Source organism: Phragmites australis, chromosome 4 (assembly GCF_958298935.1).
Source record: "Phragmites australis chromosome 4, lpPhrAust1.1, whole genome shotgun sequence".
Classification (NCBI taxonomy): Eukaryota; Viridiplantae; Streptophyta; class Magnoliopsida; order Poales; family Poaceae; genus Phragmites; species Phragmites australis.
Window position 1 is genome coordinate 12298343 of NC_084924.1, and position 18563 is coordinate 12316905.

Below are 18563 nucleotides of genomic sequence, written 5' to 3' on the forward strand. Positions count from 1 at the left end.
TGGAAAGAGCGTCATCATTACCTCTGGGCGAAGCGACCGGGGGTGGAAAATGCGTCCCACGCCCGATCGTCCGTCACCATAAATGCACTGGCAACGGGCGCCATGGAGAGGGCCCACCGGGCAGCCGCAGAGCGGCCCGGCGTGCCCGCCCTGTCTTGTTCCCTTGCCACAGCAGCGCGGCAGACGGAACACCTCGGCCCTTATGACGTTATCCCGAGACGGTCCGGATGGCACGGGATGGGACCCGTGCATTCAATGACCCCACGCCCTTCTGCCAGAATGTGGCAGGAACTGACACCGAGCGTGGCGGGAGCAGTTGGAGGTGACAGGCCACGCGCGCTCTTTAAATGCGGCCTTGGACCTTTGACTGGCTGACACCTCATCGGTGGGCCCCTCGGGGGCCACTGTCAGGGGGCTCTCTGAGTCGTCGGGGAACCGAGTGCTCGAGGGTCATTGTACACCTCCCCGAGCACTCTCTCCCGAGAATGCCCTTTCTTGATCCTCGGGGAACCGAGTGCTCGGGGGTACTGTTCACCTCCCCGAGCACTCTCTCCCGAGCACACTTGTACGGATCCTCGGGGGATCGAGTGCTCAGGGGCTGCTGCACACAGCCTCGAGCACTCTCTCCCGGAACTTCCTTCAGTGGGTCCTCGGGATACTTGGGCGCCCAGGGAGCCACCGCTCGCGGCCCCGGGCACACTTCTCCCGGTACTTAGCCTTCCTGGTCGTCGGGGGACTCGGGTGCTCGGGGGTCACCGTACACCTTCCCGAGCACTTTTTTCCCGGCACTTAGACTTCGTGGATCATCGGGGGACCGGGGTACTCAGGGACCACCTACTGTGGCCCTGAGCGCCCTCTCCCGGAACTTAATCTTTTTTACCTTGCGGAGGAGACTCCGCGGGATGGCGCCATGTGGCGAATTGCTGGCCTGGCCTCGGGATTCGGGGACCCCCGGTTCCTGATTCACCGATAATGCCTTGGAACTCGCGCCCTCCCTTTTTAGGCACGCTACCGCCCCGGCGGGTATTTAAGGCGGGGCGGGCTCCCCGGTGGAGGGGGCGGGTTGACACAGAAGTAGGATGAGTAGACAGACAAGGAAAAGGTTGAGGACAGGAAGCCGAGGAAGAAGACAGAGTCTCAGTACAAGCACAGAAGCTGAGATCACCAAAGAACAAGGAGCCCGAAGCTCTAGGCTAGACAAATATTCTTGTAACCAGCAACATCCCTGAGAGACATTCTTAGAGCATTTATAGCACACACACAGGAGTAGGGTGTTACACTCAGTGCGCCCCGAACCTGTTTAAAAACCTCCAGTGCATTTACTACTTCTGCATCCGATCCTTCCATTCCACCCGCATCGCATTTACGCCCATTTATTTCACCCGCAAAACAGATTCAGAATCATCCCCCCGGCCGAATCTCAAAGGGGGTCCCTCCGGATCCCTGCTTAAAGAGTTCACCCTCCGACAACTGGCGCACCAGGTAGGGGGGTTGCATCCCTGAATTTGTTTTGTTTTCCTGCAGAAAAAATGGCATGTGGCCATTGTCTCCGACGCACCGGCTCCAGCTCCAGTCAAGAAATGGAGCCCCTCGCACAGGAGGCCCCACTCGCTGCTGCTCCTTAGCAACAGCCCCGGTCCGCCCGCACGGCGCTCCCCTCTCATGGGGACCATGGCGTTGGGCCCAGTAGGGCCGCCGCCGCCGTTGCAAGCACACCACCTAACCCTCGGCAAGCCGCAGAAACTCCTGCCGCGAGATTCACGTCTGGACAGCGCCGGGCGCCGTTACGGCGAAGGCTTGCCTTCGGCGATGCCAGTCCTGGGAGAGCGCTGCTTGCGGCGCAAGCTCTCCTCAAGCACCCGCTAGTCCAGGCAGCGGGGGAAACCCCAGAAGGCCGCTGGCTCCAGGAGGTGGCCGCCCTGGTGGGCACGGCACACCGTCAGGTGTTGGCCGAAAGCTCCCGGGCTACCTCCCACCGCGGCGCAACCAAGGTCGATCCATCCTCAGGCGGCGGCCGAACCGGCCGGGGGGCCTCCAAGCGGAGTGCTGCCCCCTGGCCACTACCGGAGCTCAGGACCTCCGCTTGCATCTCAACGAGCGGAGGGCCGTCGAAGATGCGCGCGTCACCCTTGAGCACCAACGGGAGTCCCAGCATGAGACCGAAGCTGGGGACCAAGCCTCCTCCATGCCGGCCCATGACCACCGGGGCTCCCCGGCTCGCCGGCGTTCACCGCCCAAGGGCGCTGCCCGTGCAGCAGGGTACGGCACAGGCTGCCGCGCCTTCACCGGTGAGCTCCGCCGGGTCAACTGGCCCACCAAGTTCCGGCCAGAACTGCCGGAGAAGTACGACGGGTCCATCGACCCCGTCGAGTTCCTCCAAATCTACACCACCGCTGTCCAAGCTGCCGACAGCAGTGAAAAGGTGATGACCAATTATTTTCATGTAGTCTTGAGGGGCTCTGCTCGTTCTTGGCTTATGAACTTACCTCCAGGAGAGAGAGAAAGGTGGCGGGTGGGCGACCAACAGAGGCCAAGGTTGGATCGGCTTCGGACGCGCGGTAAGTTTTTTTTCTTTTTTTCTTTTTCCAACCAAGGTAGATATGTTATATTTAGGTTTAAATCTAAAGTAGGTAGTATGTAGAAGTATTTTGTTTTACACCCTCCACCTATCATGGAAGTTTGATTTTCAATCTTAAATCATGTCACATCAGTAAAAATCACTACCACGATGTGCTGATATATACTGAAATTGGAGTGGTTTGGGTGCAGGATACTTTATTCAATTTTATCACTTGAGATTATAGGATGCCTAGTTTTATAATTTAAAGTTAAAAATCAAAATAAACCTTTCTTTTTCAAAATATCATACAAAATACTAAGAGGATTCTGTGTGTCATCCCGTGCGGCTGTGCCTCCAGCGACGCCTAGGCGAGGGCCAATGGTACCCCGCCACGTGTCCCTTGACATCCCAGTGGCAGCGGGCCCGCCTCCCTCCACTTTCCGTAGTACTCGTATTTTTGACAGTATGACTCCCCTGCGCGGCTGCTTTCCTTTTCGTCTCCCTCCCTCCGTTCTATCCTTTCCTTCCGATCGGAACTTCCAATTCCGATCCCCCTCGCGATCGCCAACTGCTTTTTTTTTTTATCGGCATCGCCAACTACTCCTACTGCTATAACCATCGCTCCCCAACCCCAAGTCCCTAATACAATCTCCGTGTCTCCTCGTCGCTCTCCAGTTCATTGCCACCGCGTTCGCTGCTGCAGCCCAGGTGATCGTTCAGTTGCCTTCTCCATTCATGGTTCTAGTCGCTAAACCCTTTTTTGGGGGGTCCTCGATGGTTGTGCAGGGTTTGCGGAGTTGATTTCGGGCGGCATTGGTGGATTCGGCTTCGGGCTGCGTCGATTTGGTGGGTAAGGCTGCTTTTGAGATTAGGATTAGTTTGGGAAATTTGGAGTTCCTTCGTGCGGAGTGAAAGTGAAGTGCGCGGCATTGGCGCCGTGCCGGCTTTGTCTACTCGACAACTATCATTCTAACCGCTCATTTATACCGTCTGCGTGAATTGGAGGGGGGCGGCGATTGCGATCCTGGTGATCGATTTTGAATTTTCAGTGCTTTGGGGGTCACATATTCTTAATCCGGTGTATTGAGTAGACTCCATGGACTGCACTCTTCTAGTTGGTGAACTGGTTTTCAGTCAAAAATGGAGATAAAAGACTAACTGGATTCAGATGCAGAACAAATAACATGAATCATGAAGTGCTTAAGGTCCCGTCCAAGTGTTACAACATCCTTGTAGTAGTGGACTTTTTGTCCTCTTTTTGGCAAAATGCAATGGCCGGTTCTGCTTTTCTCTCTAGATTCCTCATGTTTCCAATGAGATTTGGCAGATATTCCGTTTTGTACTTTTTTTATGCTGCAGTCAACCTCTTCTATATCTAACTGCAGGGTTTGTTTAATTAAGCACTTTTGCCCTAGTTTTATACCGAGAATGAACCATCTCCTTTGATCAATGTTAACTATTATTCTTTTGTTTTTTCAACGAAAGAGATCTACATTATGTATTTAATACAAGAGGTGAGATCTACATTATGCTTGTAACAACAGAGGTGAGATCTACATTATGTACCCAATAAGGGAGATGAGCCTCCCAGTAAAATAACACTGAAGACCGCAAACACTCAACTGATAGAAGTAAAACCGTCCACGGAGCTACCTAAGCTAATTTTCTTCCAGGTTCTCATCTCATTGTTTCATGGATCCACCATTTATTTGTCGAAAAAATAGATAAATGGAGTTTGCTTCAGTACCCCACCTTGATAAAAAATGTTTATCAATGCTAAATATATTAATTAAGGTTGTATTAGTAGTTATAATAATTAATCAGAAAATTACTCGGTAAAAAGTTAGACAAGAAGTTAAAATTCAAACCCCACCCTGTGTAGGCCCATTTCAAGCCTGAACTCACACTGAGATACTTACCCCTAATTTATCTGTCGATTGTCTCCTACCTATTCACAATAGGCTGCACACCATAACTTTAATTTCCATTTCGTACTGTCTTAGTGTCGTGCGGTTGCTTCAATGGAAGTTCTACTCCATCGTTTCCAAATGACAGAATATACTTAATATCTGAAATGAATCTTTTGGGGCTTGATTTTAGCTTGGATCCAGTCGGGGGTTTGAATTATTGTTGCTGGTGTGTTGATACAATCATTTAAACTCGTTCACATCATCAAAGTAGGAGTAGATATTGGAGATATTGCAATAACTACACTCTTGTTTTCCACAATGGATAAATATTCTGAAACGAAGCTTCCCAAGAGGACGGAGTACTGTTTTTAGCCTTTTAGTATCCATGCTTATGTGTTGATTTATTTGGTGCACATGAGAAGAATGTGGTGTCACATTTTATTTGAAGTCACTTCTGTAAGACTTGTATATATGTGAAATTTCAAGTATCATTCTTTTCCTGCAGGTACAAACATAACTAGGCTTTTGTATTTAGATGACAGGGTTGTTGGACCTCACATATTTGTTTTAGAAAGAGATGAAAGTCGGTGGCCTTCTGACCTCTGCTGGAATCAACATTGGTCTCTGTGTACTTTTTCTGTCACTGTATTCCATTCTGAGGAAACAGCCACAAAATGTCAAGGTCTATTTTGGGAGAAGGATTGCTGAGGAGCACAACCAGCTCCGTGAGGCTTTTATCTTGGAGAGATTTGTTCCATCCACTAGCTGGATTGTGAAAAGTCTGCGGTGTACGGAGGATGAAATCTTAGCTACTGCTGGGTTGGATGCTGTTGTTTTCAATAGAATTCTAGTATTTAGGTACATACATCTTTACTTTAACATATTGTGCTTCTTCAGTTTCTGATTACTGTTAAAAGTATCCACAGAGAATTTTGAAGTCGTTTGTCTTTGTGTCACTTGAGTCCATCAGCTTGTATTTTGGTCTAGAAGGTTCACAATGTTACTTCTAGAATGACAAGCTCACTAATGTGGCTTTTAAACTGCATGGCTTTTCACCTCTAATGGTTTATTGATGTGAGTCACGTAACTTTCCACCTTACAACTGGCAATTTCATGAAAATAAAGTTATATGGAAACAAAAGTCAGAAATCAACGTAACTGGGAAATTAAATAAAATAAAAAAATTCAGGGAAAATTTACAATGTACGAATATAACAAAAATATTAAATATCATTTGCATTGTCACATGGTTTGCATATGTGGTGTGACACCAAGGGCTAGGCCTAGTATCACCATTCATGTCACTTGTCCGATATCTGTATGGATCGACAGGAAGGTGAAATAATTAAACAATGCCGAACCTGTGAGATTAAAATGCAACTTGATAGACTTAGCTATTTCAAGTATGTCCATTGCAATTTACTCTACTCTATCTACTTCTATGACACAAGCACTTATTTTGGTCATTGTTTTTGGTGGATGTGGGTTATTTCTCTCAGAAGTCATAACTGAAATGTCAACATCTATGTGTAATTCAAATTAAAAGGTAAGGAAACTTGTGGCCTTGGTAGGACATAGCAAAACCTTTAGATGTGCTTCTGCCTGGTCCTGCCTTTTGTTATGTTCCTGTAGTTTTTCAATTTTTTAGTCTCAACATACAATGGCACATTCTGATATATTTTATTTTCAACAGCATACGCATCTTCTCCTTAGCCGCCATTCTTTGTGTATTTGGAGTCCTTCCACTGAATTATTTTGGACAAGATATGCATCATGTCTGGATTCCTGCAGCATCATTAGAGACATTTACGATAGGAAATGTGCAAGAGAGATCAAGATGGTGAGTAGTAGAACTTCTCTTATGGTTATAAGGCGGCTAACGCCAATAATTAAATATGACATCTTATATATATTATCTTATGTTGATAACTGATTTTGTACTGCCTTCTGTTTTTGCTTTTGGTCTCAGATAATTATTTCTGTTTTTATAGTTTGTACTGATCACTGAATTATTGACGCCTATATTTTAGAAAATTATACATTCTCTTGGATTTTATTTACATGCTAGTTATAACCGCAGGCTCTGGGTCCATTGCGTCATACTGTACATCATATCTGTTGCAGCTTGCCTTCTTCTATACTTGGTAAGATCAAGTAGTTTGGCCTTTGAAGGTCACTTAAATATTTTTCTATTACCTTATGTTTAGGAACTTGTTTATATTATTCTGTGTTATTTCTTAGGAGTACAAGCATATTGCTAGGCTGAGGCTATGTCATGTTTCTCGAGCAACAAGCAATCCTAGCCATTTTACTGTCCTTGTTCGTGGAATACCAAAATCAAGTAAAGAATCATTCAGCAGCACCGTTGAGAGTTTCTTTACCAAGTACCATGCATCAAGTTACCTATCTCATCAAGTTGTTTACAAAGTTGGGAAAGTTCAGAAGATAGTGGTAAGCAATACATTCAGTCATATATCATGTAAAATTACCAAATTTCTTTTCTTATTTGAGGAAATATAAATGCTGCTGCTAGAGAGAGTCCTGATGTAATGTTCTTAGTTATGGGCATGGTAGTACACTAAATATAATTTATATATAGACCTCATCATAATAATGCAAATTAAGGATCTGCCCTTATAGCAAATGGTAAATAAAAGGTTGTGGTGTGGTGTATTGTGGGTTTGAAGCTCCATTCCCCTTAAAACAAAGACACAGCCCCTCGTGTGTTATCTGAAATCAGCTCAGCAACATTGCAAAAGATATGCAAGTGGAAAACAACATAAAATGAGATTGACATGTGGGGCCTATGGCTACTTGTCAGTGAGACACCAATGTTATTTCCTAACTTCTTATTTTTTTCCTAGAGCAACACAGAACCTTTTCTAATCAGATCAAGCAGGATTACAGTAAGCAGTTAGCTTGGCCACTGCCAACAAAAAGTTTGCATGCAGTTTAGCCAGGAGCATCTATGCACAAAAAGTTTGCATGCAGTTTAGCCAGGAGCATCTATGCATATTTCTATTAGCCTGTCTAGCACATTCATGCGGCACCCTTTACCATCTGCTAACATGGAAAACAATGGAACTATCAGAACTCCTGCTAAGCTCTTGCGCATAATTCTTGTAATTCTACCGAGCTGTTTGCCCTTTTCTTACATGATGTTATGTTCTAATTAAGAATATGCTCCGTTACAATTGTAGCTGGAAATCTGGCATTGTCTTTTGATGGGTAGATTAAATTGACGAAATTCAAATTTAATGTTCATGTGACCAGAGGCTGTAGCATAACTGAAATTTGTGACAATTGAACTTTACGATGTATGGCAGTTCATTTCCTCTGTGATCTTCAGTCCCTTATCCTGAAGGGAATACTTTTCATATCTTTGAATAAATGCCGTCATTGCATCTTCCATATATTATTGCTGTTCACAGTAGTATTTTTATTCTTATGTTTACAGAGTGGGGCAAAGAAGGCTTACAGGAAGTTCAAACATTTCAAGGGTGCAACAGTTGATCAGAAATGCAGACCAATTACATTTCGATGTTGTTTTTGTGGAGCGTCTTCTAATTCATTCCAGTTGTTGCCCATTGAGAAAGAGAGTGAAAAGCCTGACGTGAATGATTCAAGCTTGAGCCTACCTGATGAGGTCAAACTACAAACAATTATGTTGTTTTTTTACTATTCTTACTGAATTACTAGTAATTTAATTTTGGTGGAGCTGAACACAGGTATGCGGTGCTGCTTTTGTATTTTTCAAAACTCGGTATGCAGCGTTAATTGTAGCAGAAATTCTTCAGACATCCAACCCTATGAGATGGGTCACTAGTTTGGCTCCAGAACCTGATGACATATATTGGTCTAATCTTTGGTTACCCTACAAGCAACTCTGGATCCGGCACATTGCTACACTTCTGGGCTCTATTGTTTTCATGTTCTTATTTCTTATACCCGTGACATTTATACAAGGTTTAACTCAGCTGGAACAGCTGCAGCAAAGGCTCCCTTTCTTGAGAGGGATATTAAAAAAGTAAGTACTATTACAACTCTCCTTTCATTATATATGTGTTTTCTTACTTTTATTAGAATAAAGTGTGTATCGTATTCCAAATGACTCAATTTATTAGTTTGGATATATCTATGTTGAGCACCTGATGGGTATATTCTAGTTACTAATTACCGGGATCGGTCTAAGGGAAGAACGATTCCATACCATATATTGAGCCAGGAATTAATCTCAATATACAGAGACTTAATAGATGATAACATTACACAATGTTATAACTTAACGTAAGAATTCGTTATTACAAGGACCTTCGAGGGACAAAAAGCAATAAAACTCCCACAACTAGTGTGATCTTTATTCCCACATCTCCTACAGATAGTCGACGTAGAGCATCACCTAAGAATGCACCATCTTCAGGATAATCCTCAAAACCTTCCCCGATTGAGTCTTGTGATTATAGCAAGTGTGAGTACGTCTTGTACTCTATAAGTTGTGGTAAAATATGAAATGAAGGCATTCACAAGAATAAAGCTCGTAGGGGGTTCATTTGCATAAAGGCAAAATTTAACAAAACATTTAATAAAGCGAAAGTAAATATATCAACGAAAAGCTTGAGAAGAGATGACCCCCTCCCCGCTCGGCGCCACCCACCTTCCTTAGCCCATGTCGGCTCCCACTCTGGACGAGCTCAGCAAGTAACAGCTATGAATATAAACACGTCTCACTTAGATCAAAAGTATTTGGGAGAATAAACATTCTTCTCACATCAACCAGAGAAAACACATGGTTTTAAAGAAATTATCATTTCAAAATATTTGTCGAGAAAGTAACGACAAACTTCAACCCAGTCTCCCACAAAATATGGCATTCAACTCCCAAAATTCTGTATTCTCCAGATATCATAAAAAAAATATATGAATGCCATGATGCAACTCCATTTGAGAGCTGGACGATGCCAACATCTCATGCAACTCCATGTACCGGTACGAATCACGCACGATGGCAGTGATCGGCCTTTATCACCATATGAAATGCATATGTATGCATGTGAATTGACGTCAATTCTTAGTTTCCTTTTGAATGACTCATGATAAAAAACCACAACTGATACATGAAGATAAAGGTACAATCCAACTTAATAAGAAAAGCATGGATTTAAATAATCAAAGGCAACGTCATCCATGATTTAAATGAATTAGAAAAGAAAACCATATACTTCAATTTTTTTTGCAAAAGAAGTAAGACATGAATATAAACATAGCACGGAATCACACCCCCACGTTACTTGCTTTTTACCAAAAGCGACGAAGAAAATTCGATCAAGAACGCCCAGAAGTGGTGCCACCTGTACAGGTATGTTATTAGCACTAAAACACATTTAAAACACATAAAATATGAAACGTCAACCCTACGTCGGAAAACGTCGCGTCTACGCCTATATTTCGGAAAACCGAACAGACAATTGTATCACATGAAATGATACACTATTTCCAATTCAGAGTCGAACTAAAATTCTCACTAATTAGACTTCGCTTCGATGAATTGAACGCTTCGATGAATTGAATGCTTCGACTCGGATGTCGTATCTTCGAATCAATAACGATTATCGAAACGAATCAGACTATTGATCATATGAAATGATATGACAGGAATTGATTGATTTGATTTAATCAAACCACAATCGTCCAGGAATTACTGAGAAATCGCCTTCGAAAGATTGACGACGAATCCGACGAAATTCCAAAATTTCCAACTTTTACCTTTTTCTTTTTTTCTCTTTTTCTCCTTTTTTTTCCTTTTCTCTTTTTCTTTTCCTTCTCTTTTCTTTTTCTTTCCTTCTCTTCCTTCCTGGCTTTCTTCTTCCGCGCTGCTCTTCGGCCGGCTGGCTGCTGCTTACTTCCTCGGCGATGCACGGCGGCCAGCAGCGGCGCAGGCGCGGCAGCGGCAGCTCGGCGCAGAGGCGGCAGGACGCACGGCCCGGCGCGATGGAGCAGAGCCGGCCTGGCGCGACGGCGGCGCACGACAGGCGGTGGCGCGGCGCAGCGGCGCACGACAGGCGGCAAGGCGGCGGCGGGAGCTCGGCGCAAAGGCGGCAGCAGCGCACGGCGGCGAGAGAGAGAGAGAGAGAGAGAGAGAGAGAGAGAGAGAAAGAGAACGCAGGCGCTCGAAAGCTCTGGATGGGTTGGGGTGCCGACCGATCCATCCGGCCTTATCTGTTGTTTTTTTTTAAACAACGAACGGTCTAAATTTATTGGGCTTGCTATGGGTCACAAAGTGCCCGGAACGGACATATGAATAGCAAAATGGGTTCGTCTCGACGAGATGAACGCAACCACAGTCTTCGGTCGTCCATACGAGCCACGGATCAAAAGGTCAAAATTCGGTCAAATCTCTCTATGTTTTTTTTAAAAAAAATTCAACATTACAAAAATTAAGGATCTTCTAGTTCTAAGTGTCACAATGTGATGAAAGATACTTAGAGTAGATATATGTTCATTTCTACTATTTTGACCGTACTATAAAGGGAGGCTAAGTATTATAGCTTGAACTAGTTGGGTCTAGACTTAGTTGGATGCACATTTGTGAAAATCTAGTACTAGGTATCTCAAAGAAGTTAATGGGTGAGAAGTCAAGAAGTTAGTGCTTAAAGTCGATTGAATTGGATGAACCTCAGAGTTTTTGTTCTCACCGGATTGTCCAGTGCTGAAGGATTTGTACTCATCGGACCTTATTCCTGTTCTGAGGAGAAGCTGAATGACCTCACCGAATTGTTCGATGATGGTAAATATGTACACCGAAGTGTTTAACAGAAGGGATATTTTCTGAGGAAAATTAAAGTTAAGTACACCAGATTGTTCGGTGTTCAGAGAAAATGAACACCTGAGCATTTAACAGAAAGTTAGAATTTTCGAAGGAATTGGAATTCAAGGCACCAGATGGTCGGTGTTGAGATGTGTAACACACCAGAATATTTTCAGACTTGGTGTCTCGATGCATGGGAAATGAACTCACCGGATTGTTCGGTGATGTGGTATGGAGAACACCGGAGCTTTTCAGGCAACGACTAATGACAGCTGGTAGGCTAGCTTTTTAAAAAGGTTACTCACTGGATTGTCTGGTGTCTACAATAGTGCGTGCACCAGACCATCCTGTGTTCACAGAAAGTGTGGGTGGTTGGACAACAGTTAGATTTGGACCTCTAGCCTATATATGCCCCCTTACTCAGTTTCATTTCTTTTCTTACTCTCTTTTTATTCCGCAATTTACTTATAGCATCTACTTTCATGCAAGTTTCAATTTCGCAATTTATTCTTAAGTTATATGCTTGCATGCTTGTTCTTCATGTTCTAACTTGCTTGCTCGAGTAGTTGTATTTTCTTCTTCTATGCTAAGGTTGCTTTTTTATTCTAGAAATCGATAGTTGTTTTAAGGTTTGATTACAGCTCTATTCACCCCCCTCTAGAGCCATTAGATCCTTTCAATGTGTTTACCCGGTATGGTTTCACTGCCACGTGAATAACACCTTAACAACGGAAGCCCCCTCTTGCGCCACACGTCCATACGGATTCAAGGAAATCACATTCTGTTCCCCGTTCCACCAACTAGTCTACACTATGTTGGCAGAAAACTAATTAGTTGGCTAGGCTACACCCATACTTGGCTTGTGATTGTAATGTAAAGTTTGGTCCGATCGCACCATGAATCGGTCCTTAATCAAATTGAGCAAGACTACCACCTACCTGCACTATGCAACCCAATCCATCCTCAATTTCCATGTTGCTAAAAACATTATCACCAAATTTTAACTCAAGTTGCACAATACCATTATCATGATTATTATTTAAAGTGTCATGATCAAACTCCCAAACAAGGCTAAGCATTACTACCCTTGATCCCCCCAAAGCCGAGACAACAAGGTAGATATGAGGAAACTAAGTCAAGCCTAACATAGGTTTTCCAACAACATCTTTTAGCATGCAACTTTGCAAAACAAAAGTATTTGGAAACATAGGAGCAAAATGCATCAAGGTCAACTTGCCTTTTCCTTGTTGCTCAGCGGGTTCCTCAAACTCCTGATCTTGAAGTCCTGCAAATTCCTCCTCCGGGACGTTGGCGACTAAGCGCAAAATAAAACAAGGCAATAAACACAAAAAAAAACAAAAAAGAGCCAAAAACACAAAAAAAAAAACAGCTTAATTAATTATTTTAATATTTTTGTGAATTATTGGTGAAGGAAAAGATTAGATCGAAGTTGCAACGGTGGAGATATGACTTGAAAGGATGAAATAAAGGTGTAGGAATTTTTCTAGAATATTTTGGAGGTTTCTAGAATTTTCTAGTTTTTTTAGCAAGTATTTGGAATTATTTATTAGGAATTAATAAACACTGAAAAGAATTAAAATAATTATTCCAAATTATTTTACTAAGAAAAACCTATTTATTAATTATCCTAATTATTTACTATTTTTCCAAAATTAAAACATTAACATAATTATTCTAGATTTTCTAAAATTGTTTACATAATGAAACAATTATTTTAAATTTATTTCCATTTTTAAACACCAAAAATATATTAAATATTATTAAACTGAGTTAAAAACCTAAAACAGAATTAAAAACATTTTAATAAAATTGTTCTACTGAGAAAACATTTTTAAAACCTTTTTCTAATTTACCCAATTTTTCTATTAAAGAAAAACTCTAATTATTGCTCATGCTGACATCACTATGCTGACGGGGCTCACATAGGACAAAAGCACCGATGAGGCATGCTGACGTGGCAGTACATAAACCAGAGACGTCAATCGCTGATCCGACGGGCGAGATCTAAACGCGAAAGGGTATTCTCTACTTATAATCCTAACCGAATACTAAAATCGGACGGCAAAAAAACATGCCTACATCCACTCCGGCTCGGGACGACGTCGGCGACGGCTGGGCACGGCAGCGCACGGTCGGGGTAGGGCGGAGACGACAGTGCGCGTCTCGGGAATCGACGACGAGCAGTTGAAGGTGTCGCGAAGACGATGGCAAGTCCGGTTGGGGAACACGTGGGTGTCGGGGCAGCTCGTAGCGGTTTGGCGACAACAAGGCACCACAACGGCAGTTGGAACTCGGCGGGAGCGCTCTCGAGTGGCGTTTTCACTCTGGAAAATGGGGGAAAAGGAGGCGGAGGCATTGGTGATGCTTAAGGGGGGGGGGGGGTCTCGAGGGGCTTATATAGCTCGAGCGCGAGATTCGACTTCGGCTAGGGTTCAGGTGCCGGTGGCAAGTCCGCGATGGATTTCCATGATCAAGCTCTAATCCCTTATCGTGATTCCTTCTCCTTCCTTCTTCTTGGCCAGGCTTTCCATGTGTACGGTCGCGGGGTGGTTTGCTTCCTTCTTTGGGCATAGGATTGGCGCAGTGTCAAATACGCTATAGAGAGAGGAAAGGAAGGGGAGAGGGGGAGGTGGAAAGAAAGTCCGACAGATGATCCTAAGCGCGAGGGTGAGCACGGTGTGGGTCGGTGGCATGCTGTGGCTCAGAGGCGGGGCACTTGAGCGGGTGGGAGTGGAGACGAGCCGAGCGGCTTGGTCTGTGTGGCTTGGGCGTGGGAGAGAGGCGGGCGCGCACGAGGCCGAACCAAAGGGAGAGAGAGCCCCCCGGGGGGGGGGCGGTGTTAGGTCGGGCTAGGAGAGGGGGATCAAAAGGGATTTTTTCTCTTTGTTTTTTCGTCTTTTATTTCTCTTCTATTTCCCAACCTTCTTTATTCCATTTATTTATTTTCTCTTCAATTTTCTTAATCATATTAATTTATTTATTTGATTTGGACTAAAGAGGCTTTAGGAACATTGTTTAATATTTTTCTTGAGAAATTTTTATATCACAAAAATTGGGCTGTTACACTAGTGAAATGGGGAGAAAGCAACTACACAACATTTCTATGAAAGTTGATAGTTACTTCTGGCCTTCTATTCTAGCATTGCTCTGTAGTCTTTTATTCATCATAACAGCAAAATATATTGACTATTATTTTGCTTGCAGGAAATACATGACCGAGCTAATTACTGGATACCTTCCCAGTGTCATCTTGCAAATATTTTTATATACTGTTCCCCCAACCATGATGCTATTTTCTACTTTAGAGGGTCCTATTTCTCACAGTGAAAGGAAGAGAAGTGCCTGCTGTAAAGTATTGTACTTCACCGTTTGGAATGTCTTCTTTGTCAATGTCTTATCAGGTTCAGCAATTAGCCAACTGAATGCTTTATCAAGCCCAAAGGACATTCCTATGCAGCTTGCTAGAGCAGTACCTGTACAGGTGAATCACATGTTTGTTTATTTTGGCTATAAATAGGCAAAAAAAATGATATGTTTTAATCACGCACATGTGCACAATATTTGTTTTTATTGAGTTTTCTTCAATAGTTCATTGCAAATTATTGAGGATTTTATTTCCATTTCAGGCTACCTTCTTTACCACCTATGTTCTGACTTCAGGATGGGCTAGTCTGTCATCAGAACTTATGCAACTCTTTGGTCTCATATGGAACTTTATAAGAAGATATATTCTGAGAATTAAAGAAGATAGTGATTTTGTTTTCTCATTTCCCTATCACACTGAAGTTCCAAAAATTCTCTTGTTTGGACTATTGGGCTTCACATGCTCTGTACTAGCACCTCTAATCTTGCCTTTTTTACTGCTGTACTTCTTTCTCGCCTATGTTGTGTATCGCAACCAGGTGAGAAACTGGGGATGAAATTCTGCTTGGAAGTCCATATGCAAACTTTTTATGCATTATTATGAATGCTGTCAGGAGAATATGTAAAATTTAGGTGAACATGCTGTCTAACATATGTTTTAATAACAAGTAAACCTGGAATTTTGACAATGACATAACATTCTTCAAGTTTCATATTTTAGGTGAAAAGGCAACCAATGTTCTGGATATGGTTACACATGCTTTCATGGCCTCTATATATGCTTCTTATTGTATCCTATATGTAATTTCCTTGTATTGACAAAAGAAACTTCCTAATACCTAAACTTTCATTTAGTTGCTTAATTTGTAGTGTAAAATTATTGAAAACATTTGTTTCCTAGTTAGTGAATTTAAGTTTGTATAGAACAAAATTTTGTAAAAATCTGTTTTTGTGCTCCTGTGACCTAATGAGTTAGCTATTTTTTTTTTCAGTTCCTCAATGTTTATTGCACAAAATACGACACAGGCGGTCTATATTGGCCAATTGCACACAATACAACAATATTCTCCATCGTCCTGACCCAGATCATCTGTCTTGGTGTATTTGGCCTCAAAGAATCCCCAGTAGCTGCAGGCTTCACTATACCTCTTATCATCCTTACTCTTTTATTCAACCAGTATTGCAGAAAGCGTCTTCTCCCATTATTCAAGACTTTCCCTGCACAGGTTAGTATAATTTCCATAATAGTTTATAGAAGTTCATCTATGTGTAGCACGGAAGGATCAAAGTCCAAACATTGGGCACGCTTGATTCTCTTGCCTACCCTTGCGTAGCCTTGCCGGGGCAAAATAATCCTTAACAGTGGAGGAGAGTCAATTTGGCTCTCTTACAAAAGCAAGAGCAAGGCTAGGCAAAACTTGGCAAGGTAGCTAAACACGCCCTTATTGTTCACCTTGGTGCCAGTTTACTTTGTTTAAGCTCAGCTGTGAAGTTAGTAACTTCTGTTTTTCTTGTTTTGCATACGGCAAAGCTCTCTGTAGAAGCTCTATCTATTAGCCACTTCCAATGAATTTTCTTATCATGAATTACTCTCTCTTCCTCTTCTTCTGGGCATGCACAGGATTTAATTGTCATGGACAGGGAAGATCAACAAGCGGGGAGAATGGAGGACCTTCATCAACGTCTTCATGCTGCTTACTTCCAGTTTCCTGACACTGATGATATCCCTTTGGAAGGAGTTCACACAATTGGTAAAGATGAAGATGGAAGTGGCACTTCCGGTGAATCTAGCTGCAAAGAAAGTGCTGATCAATCCAGCAGTGACCTATCTCACCCAACACTGGAAGGGCTCCCTGTCAGTCAGCTACGAAATGCGGCGAGATCACTTAGTTTCATTATGAGATTGCAGAAGAGAGGATTATCGGCATAGCCCATTCCTTCATCGCCCATGTAAATTTACAGTCGACAAACCACTCACATTATATTCATAGCACGTACAGGGGAAGATATACGCAGAAATGGAAGGGAGCATCACCCGTTTGCAAGGGTAGAAATTTTGATGTGTCAATTGACGCCTGAATGACTTTTCAGGTCGTTCATGTTCTATTATACAAGGAAAAAAAATACTATTCTTCGATTGATTCTTCAAACATACAGTTTTGCATTTCATCTCTGGTTATGTTGTCCATTACTTGTGTAAAAGTAGTGTTCCCCTTTTGCGTTCAGTTTCTTCTGCGCCTAGTTTTGTATTTACTGCTGTTTATCAGATCTGTTATTGCTGCTGCAAGCTATTCTCTGATCAACTACAAGGCTACTACCAATTTGGTCATGAAGAACCTGTGGGACTAGATTTTGGCGTGCCCATCTCTGAAGTGTGCGCGGAATGGGTTCCTGAACCGTGCCGTGGCGGCATGGAAGGGAAAGGAGAAGCTGACGGGAATTCCTCTGCGTCAGCACAGCAGGGCAAAAGCGATGGAATTTGCAAGCGCGGCAAGGCGATTTCACGGGAAACAGCGGCACGGCATCGGAGGGTAAAGAGAGAACTAATCACCCATCATTATTCTCAAAGCGAGGTTTACATAACACGACAAAACAAATCTAACACACAATCCTTGGTCCAGGAGCACACACGCAAGCCGATACCGCCGGGTCCAGGAGCAGCGAGCGCGCGCATCGCTCACAGGATAGCGCAGGTGGACGTGGAAGAAGAGGACGACCCCTCCGCGGCGCCGTCGGCGGCTGCATTGTCGCCGGCCGGGACCACGCCGGGCCAGTCGCGGCAGGCGCAGTGCTGGCCCTCGGGGATCTGCCGGTGCACCGACGCGACGTGGCGGCCGCACCCCGCCCACGTGGACTTGCCGCACGCCCCGCACTTCACCTGGTAGCACATGGCTTCGGCTTCCTCTAGCTTCCCCTCCTCCGCCTCCGACACACCAAGACAGGCAGCTGAGCTGCTTACTGCGCTGTGCTGCTCGATCGAAGCTATGTGAAATCTGAATTGATGCGGGGATGGCGGAGGCTGGAAGACGGATGGAGAGGAATATTTATAGACACGCGCGACCAATCCTTTCGACCATTTCCTAGCCATTCCTTTCCTTCGCGTGGTCCGTTTGACAACTTTGTTGTCCGCTTTGGCCAAGAATCCAACGAAACCGATGCCGGAATACAATACGTACCGGTACGGCTGCTGGCCTATGCTGACACACGTGTTTAAACAAAAGAAAATGTAACGGCATGTCAACAAAGCTGGCGTTGTTTCTAAGAAGAAAATGTTACTTTTTTTTGGGGGGGGGGGGGGGGGGGAATGGATGTGCACGCAAGGCCACAGAGGATCCGGCCAAGCAGGCAACTCATCGCTTACATCACGCGTCCTGCTTGAGCCAGTTGGGGAGTATTGAATTCACGTCCCAATTAATTTCTTTCGTACGGTCAACATGTTACATGCCCCAGTAATCCGTTGACCCCAAGCAGAAGCGGTCCTTTCTTAGCACCTGCCAATGCCGGAATTAGTAACATGACAAAGGGAGTCTGTTGTACACGGAACCCGTTCAAGTTGAAGTTCGACGACATCCACTAGCAGACGCCCAAAATATGTCAAAGCACGTGCTTCGAGCTTTTTAGACCATAATGTGACGATTCAGGCGTCACGGCCACACATGAATCAAGAAGGCAGCCATATGCGAGGTTGGCCTGGGCCCGTTTCAAACCTAAGCAAGTACTCCGCTCCGTTCTTTTGTTGTTGTTGTTATTTTACACTTGTGCACGGCTGTTCTGGTAAGCTACAGTATCTTCCTATGCCTTTGCTTGAATAGCTGTCTTTTTTTGGATTTGTATGTCACGGAGCCTACTACTGTAACTACAGGTGAGCAGAAGATGCGGGCGCAAGCGCGGAACGGGCTGCATC

General features: G+C 44.0%; 2 protein-coding genes across 4 annotated transcripts; one reads left to right on the plus strand and one right to left on the minus strand.

Annotated features, from left to right (window-relative positions):
- Positions 1–3040: 3040 nt before the first annotated feature.
- LOC133915728 (CSC1-like protein RXW8) lies at positions 3041–17156 on the plus strand. 3 transcript variants are annotated; one of them, XM_062359009.1, is made up of 13 exons: positions 3041–3268; positions 3347–3410; positions 4105–4233; positions 4976–5328; positions 6164–6310; positions 6551–6614; positions 6712–6921; positions 7928–8116; positions 8199–8497; positions 14501–14777; positions 14923–15198; positions 15652–15885; positions 16281–17156. In XM_062359009.1, exons 4-13 carry the CDS (start codon positions 5048–5050, stop codon positions 16587–16589), a joined length of 2286 nt encoding a protein of 761 aa, XP_062214993.1. In that variant the 5' UTR covers positions 3041–3268; positions 3347–3410; positions 4105–4233; positions 4976–5047; the 3' UTR covers positions 16590–17156. The 3 variants fall into 3 exon arrangements, with proteins under 3 accessions (XP_062214993.1, XP_062214990.1, XP_062214991.1); XM_062359006.1 differs by lacking the exon at positions 4105–4233; XM_062359007.1 differs by lacking the exon at positions 4105–4233 and having other exon boundaries at positions 3347–3406.
- Positions 17157–17191: 35 nt separating this feature from the next.
- LOC133915729 (uncharacterized) lies at positions 17192–17761 on the minus strand. The gene has a single exon (XM_062359010.1). The coding sequence runs from the start codon at positions 17745–17747 to the stop codon at positions 17337–17339; it is 411 nt and encodes a 136-aa protein (XP_062214994.1). The 5' UTR covers positions 17748–17761; the 3' UTR covers positions 17192–17336.
- Between the last annotated feature and the right edge of the window lie 802 nt (positions 17762–18563).